Source organism: Thunnus albacares, chromosome 8, assembly GCF_914725855.1.
Source record: "Thunnus albacares chromosome 8, fThuAlb1.1, whole genome shotgun sequence".
NCBI classification, from domain to species: domain Eukaryota; kingdom Metazoa; phylum Chordata; class Actinopteri; order Scombriformes; family Scombridae; genus Thunnus; species Thunnus albacares.
In genome coordinates this window covers 4,688,089-4,715,660 of record NC_058113.1, presented here as the reverse complement: position 1 = coordinate 4,715,660, position 27,572 = coordinate 4,688,089, and the positions used below count along the sequence as shown (strand labels likewise).

The window sequence follows — 27,572 nt, the reverse complement described above, 5'->3', positions numbered from 1 at the left end:
GCATTCATGTGTTTTTGGTGCATAAAGTATGACCCAGTGCTTCTACATGCTGACAGTTTGCCTTTTCAGGCAAGTGCAGATATACACACTTGAACAAGCACACACAAACACACAGATAAATGGAGTTGACATTCATTATACCGTTGACACACACACCCTTTTGCATGATAACAGTGAGCTTGTTTTGGGTTTCATCGAACTGCACACAAACAGTCGACTGCTTCTTCGCGCACTATCGGTGTGTATATTCCACCTGTGAAGAAACGGGTGTGAGCGCACAGAATTGGTTAAAACGCCACGGGAGCAGGAAAGAAGTGACATTTACAGGAGGACGTTCCTCTCACACTGTCCTCCATCACTGCTGTTTACAACACTCTCTGAGTACATCACGCTTCCTATAATTGTCTCCTTGTTTCCATCCCATGGCAATTTTTTCCATCGTAGTCAGTCTTTCTTAAGACGTAAGGAAGACATTAAACGAAAGCGGTAGAGGGAAAAACATTTTCTGAAAAGATACATGACGTCCTTCCCACTCAAGCGTCATCTGAAGCAAAGTCAATTAGCGATGACGGCTGCACAGCTGGGTCAGCTATCAGCGGGCTTTAACTTCTCTGTACTGTCTGTCATTGCCATTCAGATTTACATGTGCACAGATAATGTGATTAAAGAATAAAGGCGCACAGTCACCAACATTTTTTTTTAATTGATGGAATCCCATGTGACAAAACAGACTGTAAATATGTATCTTCGACCAGATCAGATGATTTAGAAGTTGAAGCAATGTGAAAAATTGGAAATACTGTATTCCTCCACACATTTTTCCGCTGGGCAATAGAGCCTCAGAATATAAATACAAACCAAATATGCATAATATGTCCTCTTTAAGCAGAACTTAAATCCCATGTCAGAAAATGTTTGTAATATTTGCATGTGGTTTAATCATATATGTCTTAAATAAAAAATGTACCCTTCTACTTGATGATGCACATAGATTTAGATTGCGTTTCTCTCTCTGTGTTTTCCTCTGCCTCAGATATCTGGAGTCTAGGCGTGATCCTCTTCATGTTGGTATGTGGCCAGCCCCCCTTCCAGGAGGCTAATGACAGCGAGACCCTCACCATGATCATGGACTGTAAATACACTGTACCGGCCCACGTCTCCAGCGCCTGCAAAGAGTGAGTGATACATACAAGCGTTCACAACTGAACTTCTCTGTCTACTCAGTTTTTGATGGATGCTATTGGAAATAAATCCGTTAGAGCTCTGAATTTTTGGTCCAACTTTTACAACTAGACGTAGAACAACACAGAGCCTCATGTGGTATTTGTTGATTTCCTGTTCTGTTCTCTCTATGTTGGCTGCAACTCTTTTCTATTTTGCCCCGTTTAGCACTATATCCCTCTATGTGTTACTGTGTGTATCCCAGTTCCCACCTACTGTCTGTAGCTAGCTCAGAGTCGACATAATGTATATGTGGCTTGGAGAATAGCCAATTCCATTAAGCTGACATGGCCTGTAGTCTGCAGTTGGGGGGCGTTGACCTGTAACCATGCTGCAGTAAGCTTGCACCAGAGGCCTGATCACAGTATGGATAGGCCATATTGTACAGCAGGTGCCATATTGCCAACCTGTCTGTAAAACATGTTTCATATCACACTTCTCTCTAGCAAATAAGTCTCAGCTAATCGCTTTGTTCAGAAAAAAAAGAACAGCAATTTATTGCAGCTCATTTTATTTGATGCTTCTAACCATGCTGTTTGTATGGATGGAAACCCTGACTCATAATGTTTCAGTCACAGAAACCAACCTTCACGCAGCAAGAGGAATATCTGTTACCATTACTAACCTTCTTGGTCATTGTTTAACCACACTTCTGACTCAACACCTAGTAACTAGTGTAATAGAATGACATTACTTCAACTACACAGTTCAGTCAGTAAAAATAGGGTATGCTCAACCATACTGGAAAATCTTACATTCATATCTGTAAATATGCTGTGGCAGTTGAGCCATTAGAACAAAATGTATGCAAAAAAAATGTGCATTGTTGCAGCCTTGTGAATTGCTAGAAATTGATTTTTCCAGAAAAGTCATGTACGGCAACATGAAATCAGATCCTCAGAGATTCAGTAGTGATATATGTTTGAATCAGGGAAGAAACAATTCCAACAGAGTCTGTTTTCAGCACAGTTTTCACAGTTTTCTGGCTTTACTTGAATCAGCACCTTTGCGGTAGACAGTATCATTCAATGTCACAGTGCCCTGATGTGATCATGCAGTATAACTACAAGAAGAGAATGACTTCATGTAATAACTGTGCATCATGCTGCGGCCCCTGCCATGTCACACTGAATGACGAATACTGCATGTGGCCAAGCTAAAAATACAATACAAGAACAAGCATTACCAAATATTTATAATCCGTTGTCAGCTATAGCTAAACTGGTTCCCTCAGTGATCTGCATTGTAAATAAAAAGCAGTGGAATAAGGCAGTAGCCACACTGATTTATTCCAGGCCCTGCAGACCAATTTGCTCCGGTAGCTGGCAGACACTAAAACCCTTCAAGCAGTTCGAGCAGCCCAGCTGCAGAGCAGTCGAGTCCAACTGCAGATAACAACACATGCTCCGCACTCAAAATAAGTCGGGCAGTTAGGCAAATATATTAGCAATTGCATAATTAACCATGTGTGTTAACGGATCACACTCTTAATTTTCTACTAATTAATTCTCTCAAGCTATTGGGGGGGGATTTTTTGTTTCCAACAACTCTGGCCAAGATTAATCAAGAAGATATTCATGATGCAGTTTTTTGTTTTTTTTCCTGAAGCAATCTGTTGTTTCAGGTTAATGAGAGTTCAGTCATCGTTGGATCCACTGTTGACTGCAGAGAAATCATATGCTTGTTTTGTTTGTTGCTGCTTGTGCATTACAGCATTTAATTTGTGCTTTTGACAACGCCCATTTCTCAGAGGACTTTCTGCAGAATTAATTGTCAAAGACGGTGGCACTCACCCCGCTGGATCAGATTGGACTTAAAGAAACAGTAAGAGGAGAAATTACAACTTTTCAGGAAGTAGTAGCCACTGTTATTTCAGTTTGACAGCCATAGAGTTTTGAATTGATGCAGTGAGTAACGAGTGTGTTTCATTGGCATGAGCGGCGGTATCAGAGCCGCTGTGCTCAACATGTTGCGAAGGCCAATTCTTTATTTCCGTACTCACTGCACATCACAGTATTTTTAGACACAGGAAATAAACACTTATCTCCTCCACGTAGAGGGAGAGATCTGACTAGATTGAAGTGCTAAGCTGAGGCAGCTGTGAGCAATCTGATAGGCTTTGACTGGGGGGGACGACAAAAAATCGATATGGCAACATATTGCGATATTTCCACTTGCAAATACGTTACCGATACACTGGTGCCAAGTATCAATAAATTACAACATAGGACCGCTCAGAATTGATTCAGCTATTTTGGCTCACCACTACCCTCCACGTCCTGATGGAGGCACTTAACAGACTAGTAAAGTACTTGAGTAAATGTATTTAGTTACATTCCACCACTGGAATACAATATATCAGGCTTTGGATACACACAATACTTGTAAGTAGATCAATTCATTGTTGGTTTGACTCTGCACATGAGATTTGTGGACAATAATAAAAATAGCCATCTAAATCATTACCAAAAGTAATGGTAGTAAATGATTTGCAGTCCTCAAAATGTCTTTAGGATGCATTTTGAAATGTTATGTGCTGATGTGACACATTCATTCATTGTGAAGACCACCAGAAACATGAACCAATCCATGAAGAGATTTGGGTCAATCATGTAAATCATGTGTGGCATACTGATCCACACGAGTGGTCCTCCACTGCCTCATTCTGAGCCAAGACAAATCCTTTAGAACAGAAGAGCAAACTATGAATGCTTACCGTAGGAGGTGACGCTACTTAATTTTGGTTTAGCAAGAAGAATAGAAACATGGATATGCAGTTGTGTCAATGTGAAGCTAGATTGTTGCTGGTCAGTGTGGTAATCCCACTATAAAATATATATCTATATAGAGCTGCTGACACAATTGAAAAGAAATTGCATTGTTGAAATGCTAATATCATGTTTCTTCAAGGGGGGGGGGGGGGGGGGCAGTGTAAACACTGTGGCTACTAGAGGAACATGTTATTTCTGAAGTGTCTACTATGACTTGTAGCTAACTGGGAGCAGAGTTTGTCTGCTGCTGTAAGTTTAGAGACTGTGAAATGTGGAAGAAGGTAGATTAACACAAATTAGCTCTCAACATTTTCATGGTACTCGGTTTTACTGCAAGACACAGTATGAGTAAACAGGATTTCACTTCAATTGTACCTTCTTTTTTTTAAGACAATACAAAGTTACCAAATCAGTCTGTGCTTATGTCACATGCATCAAGATTGAATAAGATTGCTTTTTCACCTACTGTTTTACCCTACTGCTCTGCCATTATGAACTAGTTTAGCCAAAGGAACAAAACATCTGATATAAAATGACATGAAACCATTTTGACATTTCACACTTTCTAAGAGTCCTACTAATAAGTATTTAAGTGATAGAGAGCAGTGCAGATTGCTCTTTAATGGGCAGGTAGCTGCAGGCTAGCAGAGGTGAGCTATTGAGTTAATTGGCTTGCATTTGACCTTTGCCTATATTATACAGTTCCCTCTGACAGATGGAGAAATAGGAGAGAAATGGGTCAGGGGCCTCGTAAGTGATGAGGGGAGAGGGACAGCAGTGTAGTTCGCCTTTATCAGTCTGTCAGTTGCCACCATCTGATTCTCGGGCTCAGTTTTCAACATTGATGTAATTAAGGTCAAGTTTAGCTGCGAGTCTCTACCTGCACTGCTCTTATCCTCTTGATAAAAAAAAAAAAAAAGTCCCACGTCGCCCTCACTCTTGTTCTGCTCCGTGTGCCGAGTCACCGGTTCAACACAGTCTTCCTCTTTTCTCTCCCCGTGCGTCTGTTTGTGGTTCGTCTCTATGCGCGGCTGTTTACGTCTCTCCGCTCTCTTATTCCCTGTCGACTCACCGAAACTCATTTACACACCTCGAGTCATTTATTATTCGCCGGCTCGCTTTTTGCAATCCCACACCCTCCTCCTTCCAAGCTCTGTTTGTTTTTAGTCATCCCTGATTTTGATTTCTAGCGATTAGACTGGAAATAAAATGTTTGTTTAACACCACCCACCCCACCCACCCCACCACCCCCTCCCCCTGCCACGACCACCGTCGCCCCCACCGATCGATACCAGACAAACCTTCTGTAGCTCGTGTCTCCTCGTCTTTCTCACAGTGTGACGCGTGGATGCCGATCGTGTGGACTGTGTTTTTGAGCCAATCACAACCAAACAGAACACTGTGTTCCTTCATTTCCTGTCCTTACTGTGCAAAACCACAAAGAGTACACACACACACACACACACACACACTGAATACCCCGTTTTCTATTCAATCACTTACACTGGGATGCGTCAGAAGAACTGGGATTTAGTCAGTTCAGCTGCCGTTTATTTGAGACGGAAAGGGAGGGAAAATATCCGTGCCTATTCAGATTTTTCTCTCATGGTCCCTGGATCGTAATCTCTCTCACACGCTAAGGACACACACACATACACCTTCCTCTGAGAAAGTGTGCATTAACTATAATAAAATAGTGTGGGTGTGTGAAACCCATAGTTGGAGAAATTATAATAGCAGGAGCGTGCTTGTGTGCTTGCAAGTACTTTACAGCCTCTCTCACTATAGGACCCAAGGGACAGAGGAAAACAGAGGGGATGGGACAAGACAGACAAATGTTAGTTAGAGTCCCTCATGTACTATAAGAGTTCAAGAGGACATCCTTTTTTTTTTGCTTGTGCTATAATACCAGTGAGCCATCTGTTGCTTGTAAGACGTAGCGTGCTGGTATATATATACAAGCATAATCTAAAAGTATACACACGCTTTAATTCGTGGACTGTCAGTCGTGTTTTTTAGGATGAAATCTGTTGTATGAAAACACCAAGGGTCTATTGTTTTCTATGTGAGCCCACACACGGGCTGTTTCCCAGCATCAACGTGTGACAACTACTTTTTGTTTGTACAACACTACGCTACATGCTGCGGTGGGTGTGTTTTACACTTTACAGAGGTATTAATAACTTTGTGACTTTCTTAGAGTTGTGAAGTGGGAGGCCCCTGGTTTGTGAAGTAAAAATCCCATTCATTTTTTCCAATAAACAATGTTATGTGACTCATAGTTTGAACGAAGGTACAAGACTTGTGTACATTAAAATTTCCCTCAAGGGGCATTTTGGTGAGAAAGCACCGCACTTAAAATTGAATCATGTTTGCAACTTCAACAACAAAATATTTTGAATTCATTTAGCGCTCTGATTCGCGTCTTGGACTTGCTTCTTCCCCCTAGCAACAGCAGCTGAAGCTCATGGGTATTGTAGTATTCTTAGCCAAAATCGCAGACAAAACGTGATTTCTCAGAAATAAAGTAGAAATAATTGAAACTGGTGGTCATAATCCTGAGTTTCTATGATCAGTAATAGTGTGAATATCGTTTGAAAAATTTGAAATTAGAAGAATAAAGGGGGAAAAAACACTTCCACAACCGACGGCCCCACTTCATAACTCTAAAGCATAATATTAAAAATCATGCACAAGACGGTACAATATAGTACACACACAAATAAGTGAGAAATGACACAAATTCAACTCTGTAGGGGAGCAAGTGAGGAAAAATGACAAAAAAAATGGACATGTGGAGGAGTTGCTGTTCAATAGATATTCAGTTTACTATCACAAAAGATAAAGCGAAGCTGCAAATCCTCACATTGGGGGAGCTGCAGCCAGAGATTTTTGTGGGATTTTTGCTTAAAAAATAACAAAATGTCCTAAGATTAATCAGTCATCTAAATAGTTTCAGATTAATTTTTACCATTGAGCAAGTAATTGTGTCAGCTTTACTTTTAATTTACATATTTGTGTGAATGTACTGTATGTAATAATGTGTGTGTGTGTGTGTGTGTGCTAGCCGGACTAACTTAGCAGTGCATATTTGCTATCAGTGTGGCAGCAGAATGGAGATAGAGGAGCCTTTCTCGCTGCCTCTATCTCTCCTCCACTGCTCCTGCTGTTACTGCTGCTGGTTGTAGTCCTCGGGGAGTCTAGCTAGCTCTGACTAATCTCCAGCATGACTGACAGACAGCAGAGCACTACTCTGCCCAGCCTGTTAGCCTGTAGCCTCCATCCCATGCTCTGCTTATACTTTACCACTAACACACTCGGGGATTGGATAGAGATGGAAAAAAAAAAAAAATGAATTCAGAAGTGCACAAAATGAGCTGAAACGCACTGGCTCGGTTACACAGGTTTCTCAGCTTGAGTCTACTGTATGTATGTGTGTGAATATGTTGATGGATCGGTGTCCTCATTCTCTCTAACAACACTAGAATGAAGAATTCTATCATATAGAGATCAAGGCAAACTACAGCATTCTGGGTCCTGTAGTTCACAGGAGACAGTTACAATTACAATATTTACTAAGGCTTCAACAGGACAGATTCTGCCAGTCAAAACAGATTATTTTCTCCTTGTAAGCTATCATAACTGTTTCCTTGTCACACACGTTCTTTTTTTCCCCCGTCTTTGTCATCTGCAAAATGTACAACCTCAGATCTATGCCATATTTGTCTGCCTTATTATGCAGATGACAAAGATGGCTTACTTCTGGCCGCATGATGCTTTTTTCCTGTATTAATTTTAGTCATCCCACTAGATCCCATATCCCACCCAATCCTATTAAACCGCAGTCTAAGCTCTCAACAGTGTCATTTGCATGGAATTTAATCTGCCAGCTGACCAGCTGTATAGTTTTACATCCTCGGCTCTGTCAGAGCGAATGTCTAGCACAGTCTGTCACAGTATATAATACACCGTCTATTCCATGGCAGCATCTGCTCCTACTTGATGTACCGTGCGTCATGGCAACAAAACAGGTTAGACTGTATTCGAACAACAGACAGCTGTAACGTTGGCTAAACCACAAATGGAAAGCGTCCATCCAGGAGAGACCGGTGGCAAATTTATTAAGCCTCTTGCAAATGACTGTCAGAGCCTTTTACATTTTGTGTCACCTTGTCTTTACAATCCAAGACAGATGATATGAATGGACACAGCTGCAAAAGAGTCAGTTTGAATGCATGGTGGCAACGGCATGCCACGGCATGTTAAAGTGTAAATTCTCTAGCATTAAGGTAACCAGTAAACCAGTAAATTGCAACCATGCACTCCTCTACCCACAAGAAGAAAAACCATGCGGGTGGAGAAAATAGATATGGATGCATTCAAGCGATGTCACTGTAAGCAAAGTCACTATAGTCACTCTACTCCTGGGTGGCGAACATGCACCATTCAACATCTGCCAGAATGCAACCAATTGGAAAAAATGCATGCAAATGCTGCTAAAATGGTAAAAAAAAAAGCTGAAAGAATGAAGGGACAGGTTTTTACAGACTGGCAGTGGCTAGTAAAAAAGAGCCACAGTGAAGCAACACCTCTTAAAGAGCTACAATCAAGCACACGGTTGTTATCAAACTGTCCACAGACAACCAAATTATCAACTGAAGTCCTGGCGGTTTTAATCAGGCTGACAGATGTGTGTCTATTCTACCAGCAGCAGCAGGAGCAACAGCAGAACTGAAGGCTGAATGGAGTCATGTATTGGCCTGTTGTTGTTGTTGTTGGCCTGAGGAGTTGTGCAGTGGACACTAGTCTGTAATGTATCTGTCGTGCAGTGTACGGCCGGTGTTAAAGGTTTATATGTTGGAAGTCTTCAGCCACAAGACCAAAGTTATCAGACTCCACAATAAAAACAGACAATTCAACATGAGTAGGGCGAGAGTGCTGTGACAGACCAAACATTGTATCGAGCAGAGCCCAACAGTGACCCCTAGTCACTCATCAGTTACGATGACAACATGGCGGTGATGGGTCCTCTCCCTCAGGCTGAAGTGGGGCAGGTGGTGGAGCAGGTGGAGACCCTTCAAGCACCTGGGAAGCAGTCAACCAGCACCAGCAGTTCCACAGCGTGCAGACGGGGTCCTGAAGACCCAGCAAACACCTCATGTTCAATATAACACAACAAGCTCAGCAGCAAAGCAGGACAAATGCTCAGTTTCATTCATCAAACTTCTAAAATAACCCAGCGCCACACACGGATGTCTATATCCAGACACATTCATTACTTTTTGTTTTGCTTTTAATTGACACCAAGTCTTAGGTCAAGAAACTCATGATGTGTTTTATAGAGTAGAGATGTATCTCGGTCTGACTGTCTGTAGCTTAACAGACCTCATCACTAGATCAAACGGACAGTGTCTGATTCTTTAACAGGATTCCTGTGATTTGAAATTTAAATTAAAGTATGTGCTTTTTCTCTTTCCTCATCCCTCTCTTCCTCCCCCCTCCCTCCCTCCCTCCCTGTCCTCACGACTCCAGTCTGATAGATCGTATGCTTCAGAGGGACCCCAAGCGGCGAGCATCCCTGGAGGAAATCGAGAGCCATGCCTGGCTGCAGGGCGTCGACCCGTCCCCAGCCACCAAGTACAACACTCCCCTGGTCTCCCACAAAAACCTGTCAGAGGAAGAACACAACAGCATCATCCAGCGCATGGTGCTGGGAGACATCGCTGACCGAGAGGCCATAGTCGAGTAAGTTGTCTCTCTCTCTCTGTGTGTACAGACTGGACCACGGAGGTGAAACACTTGTTCCAGTTCTTGTGCTCAGGAGTGTAATGATCATACAAAGATGAGTGACAGGAGTTGATGTAACAGTGGTGTAAATGTTAGGATGGGTATGCAGTTTAAACCTGTTTCTGAATTAAGTGGGGGGGACATCTTTCACAGGACAACAAGGGTGTAGTCCTCAGAGGAATGAAAGCTAGCAGTCTGAACCTGCACTTCCTTAATTGACAGAGGGACTCATCAAAGCATCATGATGAGTTCTTGTTCCTATACAGAGACCAAACTAATTCAAGGATTAGGATTGGTACACATTTGCTGCTAGTATTTCTAGCAGCAAATGATGCTAGATGATGTGTGTGTGTGTGTGTGTGTGTGTGTGTGTGTGTGTGTGTGTGTGTGTGTGTGTGTGTGTGTGTGTGTGTGTGTGTGTGTGTGTGTGTGTGTGTGTGTGTGTGTGTGTGTGTGTGTGTGTGTGTGGGGGGGGGGGGGGGGGAATTCAATATTCAACTAACAACAAAACAAAATTCGACTGTAAATAACATTTACCCACAGCCCGCACACAGCTACACAGCAATTACACTGATATCAGCACACTGTTCCAGTTTGTCAACCTGAACCCGTCTCTCTTCACTATACTGATGTGTGAGGAGCCATATAACACAGAACACTCTACGCCTGAAGCATACTGACACAGGTTTATTGTCAAGAAAGTCCTACTCTCTAGCCTGCAGCTAGAGGAGAAACCTGCTGTGCTCCAAACCGAGTTGCACGAGAGAACATTAAAGGAATCAAAGAAAGAACGTTTGTTGATTTCCGAGACATGATTGCAAGTTCACACTTGTTCCTGTCAGCCTCGTTTCACAGTTCACCTTCATCTTCTTCTACGGAACTACCTGGGGTGTGATGGAGAGAAACCTACACGCTATACACTCTGCTTTTAGTGTTGACATTCTCCATTTGCATCTTTTACTCTCTGTGTGGCAGTTGTATAGATTCTGTGATGCAGTGTGTGTGTGTATAACATTATGAGATAATAGCAGAGAGATAAACTGTACATCTGTAGCACGCACTTTTTATGAACCAGGCTTCCCCACTGAGCATCAATCTTTGATGTGTCGGTGGTGTCAGACTGTATAACGTTGCGTTACTACACAGTTGTGCTTCACCCTACGTTCTCCACTCTCCTGCCTGATACAGCAGCTCTTTCATAAGCTGGAGTGTCATACAGCAGAGACCTTGCTTAGCTATCACAGACGGCACGCTACAAAGAGCTGTATCTCCCCAAGTCTGCGAGGTTTTTCATTCACTTACAGCACTCATTCAGCTCCAGTATAGAGCAGGAGTTTTGATTGGCTCTCGTACTTCAGTGCCGGTCAATCAGCTATGCCCTCACTTGATTAAACGGGGCGTTGTCGCCAGATTTATTAATATAAATGTCTGAAGGAAAAGATGATTTTTTTTTTTTCTGCAGATTTTGCTCCTTGTGATGTTCTACCACAGCCAGAGCTGACAGGAGATAGTTTAACATGTGCTGAGGATTTATTCCCAGCTGCCATTGTTAGTCCACTGACTTTATTCTCTAACATATCTTAATGCTACACAAATAAACATTTGGATCATTTAGATTTCTTTTTTTAAAGTAGGCTGGTGTAACAGCTCAGTACTTTTCAATATATATGGTTTGGGCATTTTTTAGGTAACAGTAGAGAGATGACAGGAAGTCCTTGGACAGACGCAAACCAAGGACAATGCAGTTCTAGAAAAGAAAACATTAGTCAATCAACAGAAAGGAAATTGGCAAATATTTTGATAATGGTTTGTTATTTTTAAGCAAAAAATGTGTTGGTTTCCACCTCTCAGATGTGATGATTTTTACTTTTCTTTATCATACATGATGGTAAACTAAATATCTTTGGGTTTTGGACTGTTGGTCAGTCAAAACAAGACATTTGAAGACGTCATCTTTGACTCTGGGAAATTATAACGTCATTTTCACTATTTTCTGACATTTCATAGACAAACCAATTCATTGATAATGAAATGAATCATTAGTTGCAGCCTTATGTGGTTCACAGTTGGCACCTTAACCTCTAGGCCAGCAGGGTATCCCAGCTCAATACTTTTAATACAACAAATATGGAGCCTCAAGAGTAGTCAATTCATATGAAAGTCAGTATTAAAAAATGAATCAAGTAATACCTGTTACAAACAAATAAGGTAGCTTATAAAAGCTGCATAAAAAACAGATTGACAGAGAGTGGAAATAGCTGTACTATAACGGCTCACACGGGAAATTCCACAGCACTAATTTCATCCACACAACAGTGAATTCCTGTCATACTCACCACTCCGCCGCTCTGAGTTTCTCTTTTAACAGAAATACTGTTTTTCGTTCACTAATTATTTCCATTCGCTTATACTTGGCTATTTTTCTGTCACTGAAACGCAACACTTCCTGTAGCTGTTTCACATTAAAAGCCTACCAGAAAAAGGGTTCAATTCCCTTTTGAGCCGCTGAAAAACTGTTATCAAGACAACAGGTAAACATTCAAACAAACAGCATCAACAGCAAATTATTAATTACAGCAATTTTTTTTTCAACATCTTTAAAAAGAGGAGAAATTAGGAATAAACTAAAGAGCTGCTCTAATGTAAAGGACTGCTTCTCTGCATTTGGGCTAAGTAACCATTATTCCACCATTTTCAAAATGCCTTTCAGTTTATTATAGTTTAACTTTATTTTAAGTTCAACTTTATGAAAGTGTAATATGTGAAATAAATATAGAAATATACCTGCTGTACATAAGATTGTATGATGTATAAATCATCTCTAAGTAGATCTTCAGTTCTAACCCTGTGGCTTTATCTCCTAACATTTTGTAAATGAATTGTTCTGAGGACATAAAGGACAATACTTGTGTGCACAAACATAGGAACCATATGCACAGACATATGGACGCTCATTGCATTGGCATACACAGTCTATAAATGCTCTGACTCCTCCTGTGTATCCAGCTGTTGGCAGCATTCCTGAAGATTTGATTAGTTTCATTAATATGCAGAGCTTAAGCTCTAATCCTACTGGCTACACAGGGAGGCAGAAAAATGTGCTTCTCTCTAGACAGAATTTAGCGGGGTCAGAAGGTCAGGCTTTATATTGGTGTATTTAGACTATGATAGTTAGGATGGCATAGGTCACACAGTATGATTCCACAACTCAACTTCTAGAGTTGTACTGCCTTGTTTTGTTTTTTTTTCCAGGGAGAAACACATTGCATCTCATTGCACTCGCATGAACAGATTCATTCTTAGTGCTTAGAATTTTCTCTTTGGTACAAGTGTTTCACAAGAACTTTACAAGTGGTCCAGACCTGTTGAACAAGTCGGAACTAGTCTGACTCTCTCCACAAGGGGAAAAACTCTTGAATGTTAATATAATATTCTCTCCTCTAATATCGTCTGTGACGTCCCCTGACCTTCTCGTCGTCATGGAGAACTTTACTTTGCTTTTTTTAGCCTCTGACTTCATGTCACAGTACAGATCTGCTCTGATGACAAGTCTTTTATATTCTATCAATATTGTCTAATTGTTTCGGGTCCACTGATACTACTTCAGACACTGTTTAATTTGTTCTGAGACAATCAGACTTTTAACACTCCTATGAGCAAACTTCACAGAAAAAAGTTAAAAGGTTTAAGAGAAGAATACAAAAATGTTCTTGCATGAGGCCCAATGAAGCAAAAAGTACTCCCTATACAGAGTAATACGTATATAGTGCACATGAATTAAACTCAGTATCAGTATAATGCTTTTATTTTCCATAATAATAATAATAGTGTAAGAGATCCAATATAATAATGATTAATAAACGCAATTACATTTTTAATTAGAAGTGTCTAATTTGAATATCAACGACATTCTTTCAGGCTAGTCCCAGCAGGTTGAGTGCACTTCCACATCGTGTCCTGTTGGATCATCTCTGCTCTGACATGGTCTCAGTGGAATGCAGGCTTGGAGCTCTGCTAATACAAAGACTGCGGTTAGATAATTGGGAATCTAAAACCTGTCAACCACGTGTCTGGCCTGGCATCACAACCTGCTAGACAGGCCTGACTTTTGACTGGATGAAACAACAGCACCATGTCGTGCCTCCTCCAGGGCCGCGACTAACCATCAGTTTCATTATCAATTCATCCGCCAGTTCTTTTCTAGATGAATCAATTTGTTGTTTGGTCTATAAAGTGGCGAAAGATGATGATCACTTTTTCCCCAAAGCCCAATGTGACGTCCTCAAACGTCTTGTTTTGTCCCGACCAACAGTCCACAACCCAAAGATATTCAGTTTACTGTCATAAAAGACTAAAGAAACTAGAAAATATTCACATTTGAGAAGCTGGAATCAGAGAATTTGGACATTTTTGCTTAAAAAAACACTCCAAATGAGTATAGTTGCAATTAAATCAATAGTTGATGACTAATCGTTTCATCAGTGCAACGCTTTCTACTCTTTAGCTGTGGAACTGGGTTACTCACGGACGTTGTCTTGTCGTCTTGTGCTGTATGCTTTCCGTTTGTATGTTGACAGTGCAAATGTGTTGTTTCAGAGCCCTGGAGACCAACAAATACAACCACATCACAGCCACATACTACCTGCTAGCAGAGAGGATCCTGAGGGAGAAGCAGGAGAAGGAGGTCCAGACTCGCTCCTCCAGCCCCAGTAACATCAAGGCACAATTCAGGTAAAAAAGTCACACCCGTACATTGTGATTGTGCACGGATGCAAGGAAACAAAGTACGATGCATCAACACCATTAGATCAATAACAAGATGTAGTGACACCACAAGCATCAAATTATTACCAATAAACCATATATTTGAATTAAAAAAATCAAGTTTTCTCATGCTATAGGGGATGGAGAAATCCAGATTTTTAGAGAACAGCGTGAGTAAGAAATATCACTGCTCCTCATCATAATGACTATCTGAGTCACAGTATGAGCTGAGAAGAGGGTAATTGACCTATCTCGCTCCACCGCCTCACACTGCAGCCTGTCTGGCTCCACTTTTGCAGAGCCCAGCCATAGTTACTTAAGACCATGTTACATCTGCAAAGGTTTCATTAGCATTTCTGGGTTCACTGGACCTCCACCTGCATTACTGGTGTATGGCTGCTGGGCTGAGAGGAGACGCACGGAGGAAATGGGAGAGGAAATAGTTTCAACTATTAACAGATTTCCCACAATGTTTTAATTATGGATCTTATACTCTTAGATTTTTTTTGTCATTTATCACTCCAACGACATTCCTCCAATTCACTGGTGAGGTTATGATGAAAGTTTGACTGCAGTCAGTCATCATAATAGCAACAACTATGAAAATACCCCAGTTTATCCCCTTAACTCTCTAGGTCTTTCCTCTTTGTTTCCTTGCCAACATTGTTCCTCTTAAAAGGTAGAAGAGAGCTGCTATGTTGCGTAGTTATAAAAGGAAAGAACGACAGAGGAGAGGAACAAATAAGGAAGAGAGGAGTGAGAGAGCTTCGGCGGGACAGCTGTGGCTGTGAAACACTGGCACAACTCCCTCCACATTCCTCTTTCTGCTCTACAGAGGCTCTTTAAGTCTAAGTCAATATAAAGCATAAAGGCGACCGCTCTCGTAGCGTCCAAAGTTTCTTTTTTACTGCACGTCTCCTCTCGACTAAATACTAATCGAGGTTGAAGATGAATGACGGTGCGTAGATTTGGGTAAAAGAACAGATGGAGACAAAGCAGAACAGGTGCGGTGTGGAGAAATGGAGAGATCACAGCTGAAGGCCATCGCAGATACAAGACAAAAACACAAGAGACAGACAGAACGTACATAGCAACAGTGACCTGCACTAACACTGGAAGTCAGGTTGAGCTGATGTCTGTAGGCCTGTACGGTGGCTACTGCATCATTCTATAAAATCAGAATGCCATATATATATCCCCTACGTCTAAACAAGACTAAGACTCTACAGCCATGCTAGCGCCGCTTTGAGATAAATGCTAACGTCAGCATCACGGATGTATTAATAGCTGATGCAGCGCCGCCACTCCGCCTTGCTGTCAATTTGTTCCAGTGGCAACAACAAAAAACACCCTGCTGCCCAAAAAGCATTTTCCTAGTAAACCACCTTATAAAAGAGACGTCTGTAAAACTTTTCACAGGCACCTCCAACTGCAAACAATTCCAATTATCACACTTTGTATTATGATTTTTTTTTCAATCCATGAAGATTTTATATGTATAAAATTTTCCTACAGCCTAGAAAAGCGTGTGATGTCATCCAGTGTAAAGTCCTGCAGGAACAAACCCTAATGAGCATGTGCAGCGGGCCACACAAAAAGGAGACAAACACAGAAGCTAGAAGACTTTTTTGGGGCTTGGCGAGCAATTTTCATTGAAGTGATTGTGGTATCCAATTCCTATAGCACATCCATGGTCATCCTGTTAATAAGCTTACAGTAATAATACTAGCATGTTGATTTTATATAAATAAATAATCATTTTTACCATCTTAGTTTAGCCACCTTTCAATTAGCCATGCTAGCGATGTGGCTAATTGAGGGTCATGGCCATCACCTCCATCCTCATGCTCTACTAAGTGGTTGATATGATGGCGGCGCCTTTAACGCCTCCGCTCTGTTGTCTCAGTACGAGGAGGTAGATCAGAGAGGTGTAGCGGAGCAACGGCCCGGTGAAATGAATCTTTAGCCTCCTGTGCTGTGATCCCTGTGCACAAGATAGTGACTAATGTGTTTTAAAGGAGACCTCTGCTAATTGGCTCAGACTGACCCACATATCGGGAGCTTCTTCACACACACACACATGTACACATCAAACATTAGTGCTGGACCTGCTCTGCTGCTGTAGGTCAGGCGTTTCAGTGTAGAATGAGAACTTTTTGGAAGTGACCTGAGAACACAAGTTGTTTTTCTGAGTGATTTCTCCACCTCAGTGTGGATGTAGTCTCAGTTGTTTGCCTGTGTTTGTATGCAAATGTAGGCTCCAGTCAGTGAGAGTGCATCGATGTGTGTGTTGAGCTAACAGCGACTCTTGTGGGATTAATTGTTTTCTGACTCTTCAGTGTGCTGTCAAGGGATCGCTCGGTCTCACTGTTTATTTCTGCCCCCCCCCTCACCCCCCCACCGACAGAAAACAGTTTGCCAAGCTGTAGAATCAAGTTCAGTCATTATAAACAACAAAGGCAAATACAAATCAAGCTGTTTAATTATACGCTGACACTGAATACCTGTGCTTAATTAGCTCCAATGCCTCAATGTTCAATTTTGTGAGAATCCAAATCAGTCAGACTCTAAGATTTTGGAAAGACAATCTCACCTGAAAGTCCATTTAGTAGCCGTCCTGGAGCTTTTGATCATAGCACCCAAGCTTCCTCAGCAGATGGGAGTTTTCATGGATTTGTAGATGTTTTAAATGTAAAGATTTCTTTTGAGCAGTTTATGGATTTCTTGTCCATGTTGGCTTTAAGTTGAGTATTAATGTTCAACTCAACCTTGGAAATAGAAGTTGACAAGACAATCCTACATCAAGGTCTATTGAGTGGGTGTTCTGGAGCTTTTGATGGAATCAATAGTTCTATCAGCTGCTGTTTCTAAAGTTAAGAAACAAGTTTGAAAGTCAGTATTAAGCAGATTTTAAATGAGGCAACATCTCAACAAGGATTATATCATTAAAGCTAAGAATGTTGGCAATGTCAATACATGTCAGTTTTTATATGAGGTCCTGTGGTTCTTAAGGATGTCCCTGTTATGAGAATGACTGTCAGTGTCTAGGTTAAACTCCTTCTCTAACATAAAGTGTGTGTGTGGTGAAGAGTATTGTTAGGAAGTACAGTGCAGGAAGTGAAGGCTGGCTGGGTGGCTGGCAGAGGGTTCTGTAGGGCTTATCTCTGGTCAGCAACAGCAGAAAGCTCAAACCAAGGGCTCCTCGTGAGCGGCCAGTCCAGACAGTGTTAGTAGAAGGTTCTTGTGTAAGTTTTGGAAACAACACTGGAGGTAGTCAGCTTTCAGTTCTTAAGACAACAGATGAAGGTTGCTCAGGTGTCAGGTCTCTCTCTCTCTCTCTCTCAATCTTATGGTAATTCAGCGCCAAAAGCTCCTCCTGGACACCACTACCCACAAGCCTTATCACACTTGGGCCACTTTGTTAATTGATAAGCCCCACCCACTACCAGCCAGCCAAAAAGAAGAAGGAACTGATAATGTGACTAATAAAGAGCATACTGCTCTCTTGTGTAAAGCTGGTTAACATGTAAAAACAACATATAGCATCGATCCAAACATTGTTTGAACGTGCAGCTGATTGGACACCTCACATACCTGGATACAGAACACTGTCTTGTTATTTCAGTGGAGTTAACTACATTCAGAGCTGAAGCTGGTTACATGTAACAGTTGATGTGAGGAGCAGCGGTCATACAAGGCTTTCTCTCTACTGTAAACACAGAAAGTGAATGGGTTATACTCTACACTGTGTTGTGTTGTGAGTAATGACACTGGTGATGAGTGTTCCATGAGCTGACACACTTTGTGAAATATTCTGTCAGTGTTGTTCAGCTCCTGTCTGTCAGCCGCGAGCTTCAGTTATTGTTCACACAGACTGCATGACAGCATCACCAGTATTAGCTCAAGCGTAATGATCCACAGCTTTTACACCGGCTGACATTCACAGCTCTCTCACCTTTTGTGAACCTGACTAATCAGCTTTACAAACTCTCTTCATCCTTTCTTCAGGTCTAGTCAGACTGCATTTAATTGGTACGTTATCCAGTGCTGCGGTTTAGTACAGAAACACAGCGTGGCCTTTTGTGCAGCAGCTCTATTAGACGGTGACAAATATTGAAGAAAGCACAGCGTGGACATAAATGACCTTAACCTAACATCACCATTATAATCACCACTATCACCTTACATCATCATCATCTGTTGACTTAATGAGGTAAGAAAAGTCCTGATTTCCATTACACTTATTGGAGTGTAGTGATGTATTCATCTCCTCTGGGTCAGAGGAACAATATATAGAATATTTCCATATTTCAGTGGTGAACAACGTCTACACAGCATCTTTGAAGTCGTCCCTGCTCTTTGTTCTTGGCTCACTTGCATGTTGTCTATATTTGTCTGTAAATAATCTACTATATTTAACTCAGAGAGAAGTGAAGCCTCCTGCCAGAAGCAAATAAAGGCTTTTTTTTTTAATGATGGAAAAATAAATTAAAAAAAAAAAAAAAAAATCAATTCCAAGTTGAGTCCCCTGTGTCTTCTCTCTGCAGGCAGTCCTGGCCCACCAGAGTGGACATGCACCAGGATATAGAGGACAGCTTGGCGGCGTCCTCCATCTCCCACGCCGGAGGCCCTCAGTCTCCAGCCCGCAGCGCAGAGAACCTGCTCAACGGACATCGCTCCAAAGGCCTGCTGGAGCTGAGCCGACGAGAGGAAACCACAGTGACCGACTCTGCAGGAGCACAGGTACGCCCCGTCAAACGCTGGCTCAGTGTTCCTGTAGAAGCCCGGCGCTTCAGGAACTAATATTACATTAGAGATTAACATATTTGAATTTAGTTTTTCCTCCACTCGAGGACAATATTTGAATATATTTGACTGTTAGTTACATTTTTTTTCTTTTTCGTTTCTCGGGACACCTGCAGTACCTCCATACATGACTAAAGCCGTCACACTGTTCCTGCTTTTGAACACAGTGGATGCTTAACAATCTGTTTTAATTTATTGTAACGCATTTGTCTTTTTTTTTTTTTTTTAAATCTTGTTCCAGGAAAGCAGTGCTGCTGCCGCCTCCGGCCCTGCTCCTGGGTCTGGCTCCGGGCCCCACAGGACCCCCGCCCCCTCCACTTCAGCTGCAGCCAAGCAGAGAACCTGCTTATTCAGGTCTGAACTATTTCAAATCATTTTCCAGAGGTCTGTGTTTCAGACCCAGTACAGCTTGTCTAGTTTTTGTTTGGAAGTTAATGACACAAGGCTTGAATCCACAGCAGGGATTATAAAATGTTAAAAACTAAAACTTTATTAATTTATTTAGCAGACACAGTGCTCATCAATCAACAGAAGAAAAATGTAAATGAAAGACTTTGCCAAAAAATACATATAAACATATAAAATCAGAATAGCACAGCACATATCCACCTATAAATAATTCCACAGTATAACAAACCGTTTATCTGATGAAAACCATGTATCTCCAAAACATCAGGAGGATGAAAAAACTCTTTTTCTCAGAAACTAACCTACAAAATCAACCTAAAACACTGTAATTAGACACATTTAGTGCCTGTGTGCATTTGTGTGTGTGCATGAGAGTGTGGTTCCAGCTGGTGATGGACATGATTCATGGTTGAGTCCATCATAGAAGTCATGGAAGTCCTTGGGCAACACCTTCAGTTCTCACAGCTGTTTAATGGTCTGGCTGGATGTGTACAGTGGGAACACTGTGGTGACTCTGCTCTACTTCCTGAGAGATGGAGACTGTTAGGGTTTCAGTCTTCTGAGTGTGAAGAATCTTGTACTCCATCGTGCCATTCACGTTGAACTTAGTGGATAGATGGATGGATGGGTAGAAGAAATTGGAAGGGAAAAGAGGGACAGTGATAGAGAACAACAGTCAAGTTTTAATTGATTACACAGTATGTCTGTTAACATAGAGGAAAATATTAGTACAAGAATGTATGTGTATGGATAAAATACCTGATAGGTGACGCACTATTGGATCTCCAGAGTTTCTTCCTGGTCGGATGCAGATGTTCACCTGACTGAAGTCCGTGAAGGAACCGTGGTCCACGTACCTCACACGGTGTGATCACTGCAGCACACTCAGCCGGAACGCAGATGTCTCCGTCCCTCAATCTTCTCTCAGTGACACTATGCACATAGTCACACTCTATTTGTGTGTGTGTGGCCTCTTTAAAGATACTTCAATGTCACTGGCTTCTGCTTTTCAGTAGCAAACCTGAGGAGGGAGGCTTTGCTTAATAACAGGTTTCAGTTCTGGTAGCCGCATCCATCACTCCACAGGATGTACTCTTCGTATGACGGGTTCGCTTCGAGAATGTGCACGACGCGTGAAGTCATTGGCAGGAGAGACCAGCTTCACCCTCATGCCACAAGTAATTTGACACATCATGTGATATCATGTCAAAGATGGTGAAGTTATGGACGTTGAGCTTGGTCTTATAATAGAGAGTGGAGGCTCGCAGCACGGGGCAGATCAGGAGCCCCCGTAGATCCATACATGCCACCGAGGTCCTTCTTACCAGCTCCTGCAGTGTCTTTTTTAACGCCGTGCTCCTCCCATCAGCAGCTGTGATGAAGAGACAGATTTAAGTGTTTGCTAACACTTGCTTGACAGAGACTGGACGCCACATTCTGCACTGGAGCGCTTATACTATGTGGAGGTGACTGATGAACACTGGCTCCAGGTAACGTCTTTGATGAAGAGGACCTACAGTAGTGAGATGGAACTTCTGGAAAGTCTTCAGGAAGTCCTGCTCTTCTGTTCTCACCCTCACTCTCTCAGTCTTCTCAGGACTTTCCTCTCTTCTTCCTACACGCCTCAAAAAAGACCACTGCTTTATGCTTTGGGTTGACAGGAACGTGCCTTGGCACAGTCTTCTATCATGCATGACAAGGTGACAACAAATGGATGCTGACCTCCTGGATTCATCTGCTCCTCTCTGCTGCAGCTTTACACTGCTCACCTCCACCAAATACTTACAAATAATCCTCTCTTTCTAGTCCAACTTACCCCAGATGTACTTAGAGATCTCCTCTCTGTTTGACTCAGTGTATGGGTTTCTCTCTTTCTGTGTGTGTGTGTGTGTGTGTGTGTGTGTGTGTGTGTGTGTGTGTGTGTGTGTGTGTGTGTGTGTGTGTGTGTGTGTGTGTGGCTGAATGCAAACAGTAGCAAGCCAACTAGCAAACATGCAGAATTCACTCTTCTACAACACTGCTGCATTAAATGCATCACACATACTCACTTTTATGAGTGTCAGTGTTATTTAATGCTGTTTTATTATTACTTCTTACTCCGTTATGATCTGTGAGGAACCTTGACCTGCATGTTTTTCATCAGACAGAAATAGTAGTTGGCTACAATCTACACTAAATAAGTGAGATTAAAACAGAAAACAAACATCTAAAGACAGAAATAACAGAAAACTAGTGTTGTAATGTTGACATGTTTGAATTCTTATTGGCCGGTGTGAGTTCTCTGATGTGCGCTGTCATGATACAGATAATCAATCATGTCTCGTTGTTTCTCAGGGTGGAGGAGGATGAAGAAGAGGAGGAAGAGCAGGACCCGGCTCCCCTCCCGACCCAGGTGATCCTGCGGCGTAAGCCCCCCTCCATCACCAACCGGCTGACCTCCAGGAAGAGCGCCCCGGTGCTCAACCAGATCTTCGAGGAGGAGGGGGAGTCGGACGACGACTTCGACATGGACGAGGGTCTGCCGCCCAAACTCAGCCGCCTCAAGATGAACATGGCGGGGAACGCCGCCAGCCTGAGCTCCGGGTCCTCGTCGTCCCCGGGGTCCACGCAGAAGCGCTACCACCGGCGCAAGAGCCAGGGAAGAGGCTCGTCGTGCTCCAGCTCCGAGACGAGCGACGACGACTCCGAGAGCCACCGGAGACGCCTGGATAAAGACTCAGGCTTCAACTACGGCTGGAACAGAAGGGACAGCAGCGAGGGGCCGCCCGGGAGCTCAGGGGGCAACGGGGGAGGCAGCAGCTCAGCGCAGGGAAAACCCCCCGGAGAGGGAGGGGGCACTTCCGGTCCCGACAGGGGGAGTCCTCCTGGAGGGGGTGGGAATGGAGGAGGAGGGGGAGGCGGCGGCGGAGGTGGAGGAGGAGGAGGTAACAAAGGACAAGACAGCCCCTCCAGTTGTTGTAACAACAGTAGCACTACTAACCCCTCCCTCACCGCTCTGTCCCGCTCGTCCCGCACAGCGAACCGCGGCACCGAGCTGGTGGAGAGCCTGAAGCTGATGAGCCTGTGCCTCAGCTCCCAGCTGCAGCACCACCGCGGGGGACGGGCGGGTCGAGGAGGAGGCGGAGGCGGAGGTGGAGGTAAGTTCATCATAGACCCTTGCAGCCTCTCAGGAGGGAGCGTGAAAATCCAGGAGAAATCCACCTGGAAGATGTGCATCGGCTCCACTGGGAGCCTGGACACCATCACCCTCCCCACCACCACCACCACCGCCGCCCTGCCTCGCTCGCACACCGCGCAGCATCACCGCAAAGCGGCGCTGCACGGCTCCCCCGGCCTGCAGGCGGGGCCAGGTGGCAGGGACACACACGGCAACCTGAGCGCTCTGAAAAACGGCGTGCTTCAACTACCTCTGTGTGAGAAGACCATCTCTGTCAACATCCAGCGGGGAGGAGGCTCCAGGGATGGCCTGCTCTGTACCTCAGCTCCAGCCAGCTGCTGCCAGGTCATCTGAAGCTCCCACCCTCTGTGGACCATCAGCCCACCACCCCCACCACACACAGCCAGACACCCCCCCCACACCCCTCCCCCGTTAACCTCCATGTCCACCTGTCCAGTTTCTCCATCTTTCCCCCTTCAGATCATTCACTCGAGTTTCCTTGTCTTGTTTTGCTGCAGCAGATAGCTGACCTCACAGCACCTCATCAACACACCTGCCTCCTGCTGCTGGCTCCTCCGTCAGCATTTCTCCACCTCTCCTCACTGTCACTGTGTCGGATTTGTTCCTGTGCTCTGCTTACTGTATGTGTTCATGTCTGAGGTGCATCTAGTGGTTGGTTTGGTTTTTATTATTAGTGTGTTTTCAGTTTTCTAATTTTCTCCTTGTTTTTTTTTGTCCCCCAACTGCCCTTCAGATTAAAATGTGGCCGTCCACATTTGAATATGACTTGATTGTGGAGTATTAACGTCCCCGCCGAGGGAAAAAAAAAATAAAGCTGAAATATTTTGAGAAAAATGTCATAATGTATGACACGTATATGAGAGAATAAGGAGGAAAAAGTGAATATTATGAGAATAAAACTGTAATTTTTATGAGAAAAAAGTCTTGGTGATAAAAGTTCTTATTTTACAAATAATTTGTCATATTTCCATAGAATAAAATTGTACTTTTACAAACCGTTGTAATGATTCCAAATTAAATAGGAAATTTATGAGAAAAAGTCAGAAAAAGATCATCATAGTTTTACATGAAAACGTGTCAATGTGAGATAAAACTTGTAATTTTACAAAAAATTGTAATATTTTAAGAATAAAGTCGTACTTTTGTGAGAAAATCATAATATTTTGAGAATAAAGTTATAATTTTATATCAGATAAAAGTGTAACTATTTTGAGATAAAGTTTCTGTAAAAGTATGTTTTATTTTCACACTTTTTCTCATTAAATTTACTTTATACTTGTAATATGCGATCTTGTAAAATCTATTCTTTTCAATTATAACTTATTCTCAAAATATGAACTTTTCTTTGTAAAAAATAGTTTACTCTCATTATTTTTCTCCTCAAATGAATTTATTCTTGTGATATGACAGTTTTCTCAAGTTAACTCTTGAATTAAGACTTCCTGTATAACTTTATTCTCATAATATTACAACTTTTTTCTCTACATTTCTTTCCCTAACAGTGACCCTAACACTGCCGTGCTTCGCTGTGGGTGATCGTAGTGCACAGTAGCTGAAAGGGAAAGTACTTGAATAGTTTTGAGTGCTGGTCCGCAGCAGGCAGCTGAGAGGAGGAGAGGAAGTGTGTGGAACTAGCAGCTTCCATGTTAAAACACACCACAGTCCAACACTCCAGTAAACAGCATCCTTCCCTCCTTCCTTCACCTCTTACCTTCTCTCCCCTCTGAACGTCAGCTAGCAGCTGGATTCTATAAGTGAGTTACCTTCATACAGATGTCTTTGACCACTTCAGTCGAGGAAGGGAAGAAGAAAGGTTTTCTGACCCCATATTGCACTCAGACAATCTGTTTTATGTTGTTTTTAGTGTTTTTTAAAAAAAAAAAATGTTTACCAGGATGAATTCAGCTCCATGCATTCACATTATTTGTAACAAACTGTCGGTCACAACCCCTTTAAATTTGGACAAGTGTCTCCTTATAGAGGCGACACACTTTTAGCTTTTTAAATGGAACAGCAAGAAAAACCTGGTGGTTTATCAAAGTGTCCGCAGAGCACTCCTCCATGGTGATAATATTGATACTGTAGCAAGTTTGGAAATGTTACTGCTGACCATATATTTAAAAAAAAAAACAAAAAAGAGGTATTCTTCTTATTTTTTTATTCACATGACATTGTGTTGCTGTAGTTGCTGATATAGAACATTTGTTGCGTCGGGCTCTGTGGAAACGCAGACACCAACAAGTACAAAGATCCAAGAAGTTTGTTTTGATTTGACCTCTGCTGGTTTCTTTAGTCCCACCTGCACCCACATGTACCAAAGCCTACATGCAGGCGCAGCGTGTCCACTTGTGTGTGTGTCGAGTATTTATGTACAGTATGTTGAAAAGCAAAGTTTATTTTTAAAAACTTGTACATTTACTTTTTTTTTTTCTTTTTTTTTTCTTTTTTTGAGCAAACTGCTGTTTTAAAATGCTGATGGACGCTTGTGTGAAGTCTCATTGGTTGGAACAACACCAGGTCAATCAAGAGAAGAGGCTCATGACTCGCAGCTTGAAAGGAGCTGATCAAGAGATGAACAAATGAAAGAGAGGAAAGGGCGAAACGGGGAAATTCTTTAAAGGGCATTGGCAATAAGCTATACCGTGTGTTGCAGCTATCTGTACAGAAACATTTTCATTTGTTCTTTTTTTTTTAAAAAAAAAATAAAATAAAATTCCACACATTGGACTGAAAATTTAAAAAAGGAAAGCTATCTTTAAAATATTTTTTTTTTTCTCTTTTTGGTTGTTGTCTGGGTTTTCTTTTTAAAAACCAAATGTAAATAGAGTTGTAAATATGGTGCTCTTTCTCTTCATCTAGAACAGCAGAGTGAACCTCTTGGTGCATAGCTGTACAGTAATCTAGCCTTATGATAATTAGTAATACTGTATGGGTGTCTCAGATAAAAATAAAGCCGTGTGAGAAAAACGACACGATTCTATTCATACTGTCAGGTCTCTTGACTGTTGTCTTACTCAGCTGTATCCAGGTGAATGACGTGCATGTGTTTCAATGTTTGACATTCGGCGACACTGAGAGGAACGAGAAGTCAGCCACAGAAAATGTTACTGGACCAAAAAGCAACAGAAGAAGAAGAAGAAGAAAAAAAAAGTTGGAACTGACAGAAATATTCAGTGTATTATTCTGTAGTTGATACCTGTTGTCAGACGTTACATATAGCTATGGTAATATCCAAAAATAAAATGTGGAATACTGTCTCATATGTGTGGTCGTCTGGGTCTTTCTTCTTAGATTTGGCTCAAACTATACAAATATACAGTGGTGGAAAGTAACCAAATGCATTTATTCGAGCACTATACTTGAGTATTTCCATTGGATGCTAAAGATTTGACACAATGGATAATACAACAAGCTTTTAAAATACAACACATTGTTAAAGATGAAACCAGTGTTGACGTCTTACAAAAAGCAGTGTGTAGTCGGGGTCACATTTCACATGTCTATGAGTTGTTAACAGCTCCACCAAATAGTGATTTTTCCCTCTAAACTTCTCACATGCTTTCATTTCAATAAATGTTCAAATGATCCAATATATCACCAAAAATCAAAGATTAGAGAAAAAGTCCAAAAACTGAAAACAGATTTGTGTATCAGAACTTTGTTTTTTCTTCTTTCCTCTCCCATTAATCATCTCACGACCCCTCAGATTTATCTGGTGACCCTTTGGAGGGGCGCGACCCCTGGGTTGGAAAACATTGGACTAAACTAGCTAATTGTATACAATGTATTGTATAGTAAAGTAGTAGTAAAGTATATACATAACAAGGACTGTGGATTTTGTCCCCATCACTTACAATGAAAATACTTTTCAGAAGAGATTTCTTTGCGGTCATTACAGACAGGAAGAACAATTACAGCGACCAAAAATTATTTCAATGTACATATGAGCATGTGAGTATTATATTAAGATCGACATGAAAAAATGTGAACATGTCCTTTAAAGGTGCAGTGTGTAGAATTTAATGGCATCTAGCAGAATGGACTTGGCATTCCCACCATGTTGTTTGAGGCACCAGTGAGACAGTGAAATATGATCCAGGAAGTCGAGTTGGAGTTACAAATGAATGCATTTAAAAGCTTATCAGAACCCAAAACACTGTACGGCAGTTTCAGACAGAACAAGCTGCAAACACAACACTGGCTTAAGTTGGCATTAACAGCACTTTAAGGTGATAACATGTAAAACGGTTGCTTGTTTACACATCCAGCAGATTCTGAGCAACATTAGATTTTATTTGGAGTTCTGTGTCTTTCAGCCTGATAAATATAAGTCCACTATTCACTCTCCTTTTAGCTCTGTTTTGATCTTCACCAGAATAATCTGGCTATTTAGCTTCTAAATGCTCCACTATGACCAACAGCTGCAAACCAAACCAGTGAAGTTGTGGGCCGGACAACCAAAACAATGAGCTAAAAGATGCTAAAATGCTCCTCAGAGCTGAGAGGAACTGCTAAATTAAACTCAGGCCAGTGCGAGTCAGATACAGAGAGAGTTCTACAGGCGTGAGGCTGTGATCCAGGTCATTGAGGGTGTTGAAATGCAGTCAGTGGTGATTAACATGCTACATGACACTGAG

At 42.1% G+C, this 27,572-nt stretch overlaps 1 protein-coding gene across 1 annotated transcript in view; it reads left to right on the top strand.

The window, feature by feature from the left end:
- snrka (SNF related kinase a) overlaps positions 1–25,627 on the top strand; it is a 56,695-nt gene extending 31,068 nt beyond the window's left edge. Inside the window, exons 3-8 of the mRNA XM_044359367.1 lie at positions 1,034–1,175; positions 9,525–9,737; positions 14,376–14,510; positions 19,091–19,286; positions 19,591–19,703; positions 22,092–25,627. Coding sequence (XP_044215302.1) covers positions 1,034–1,175; positions 9,525–9,737; positions 14,376–14,510; positions 19,091–19,286; positions 19,591–19,703; positions 22,092–23,268 — 1,976 coding nt within the window. The 3' untranslated portion in view covers positions 23,269–25,627. The remainder of the gene's footprint in view (positions 1–1,033; positions 1,176–9,524; positions 9,738–14,375; positions 14,511–19,090; positions 19,287–19,590; positions 19,704–22,091) is intronic.
- Positions 25,628–27,572: the final 1,945 nt, after the last annotated feature.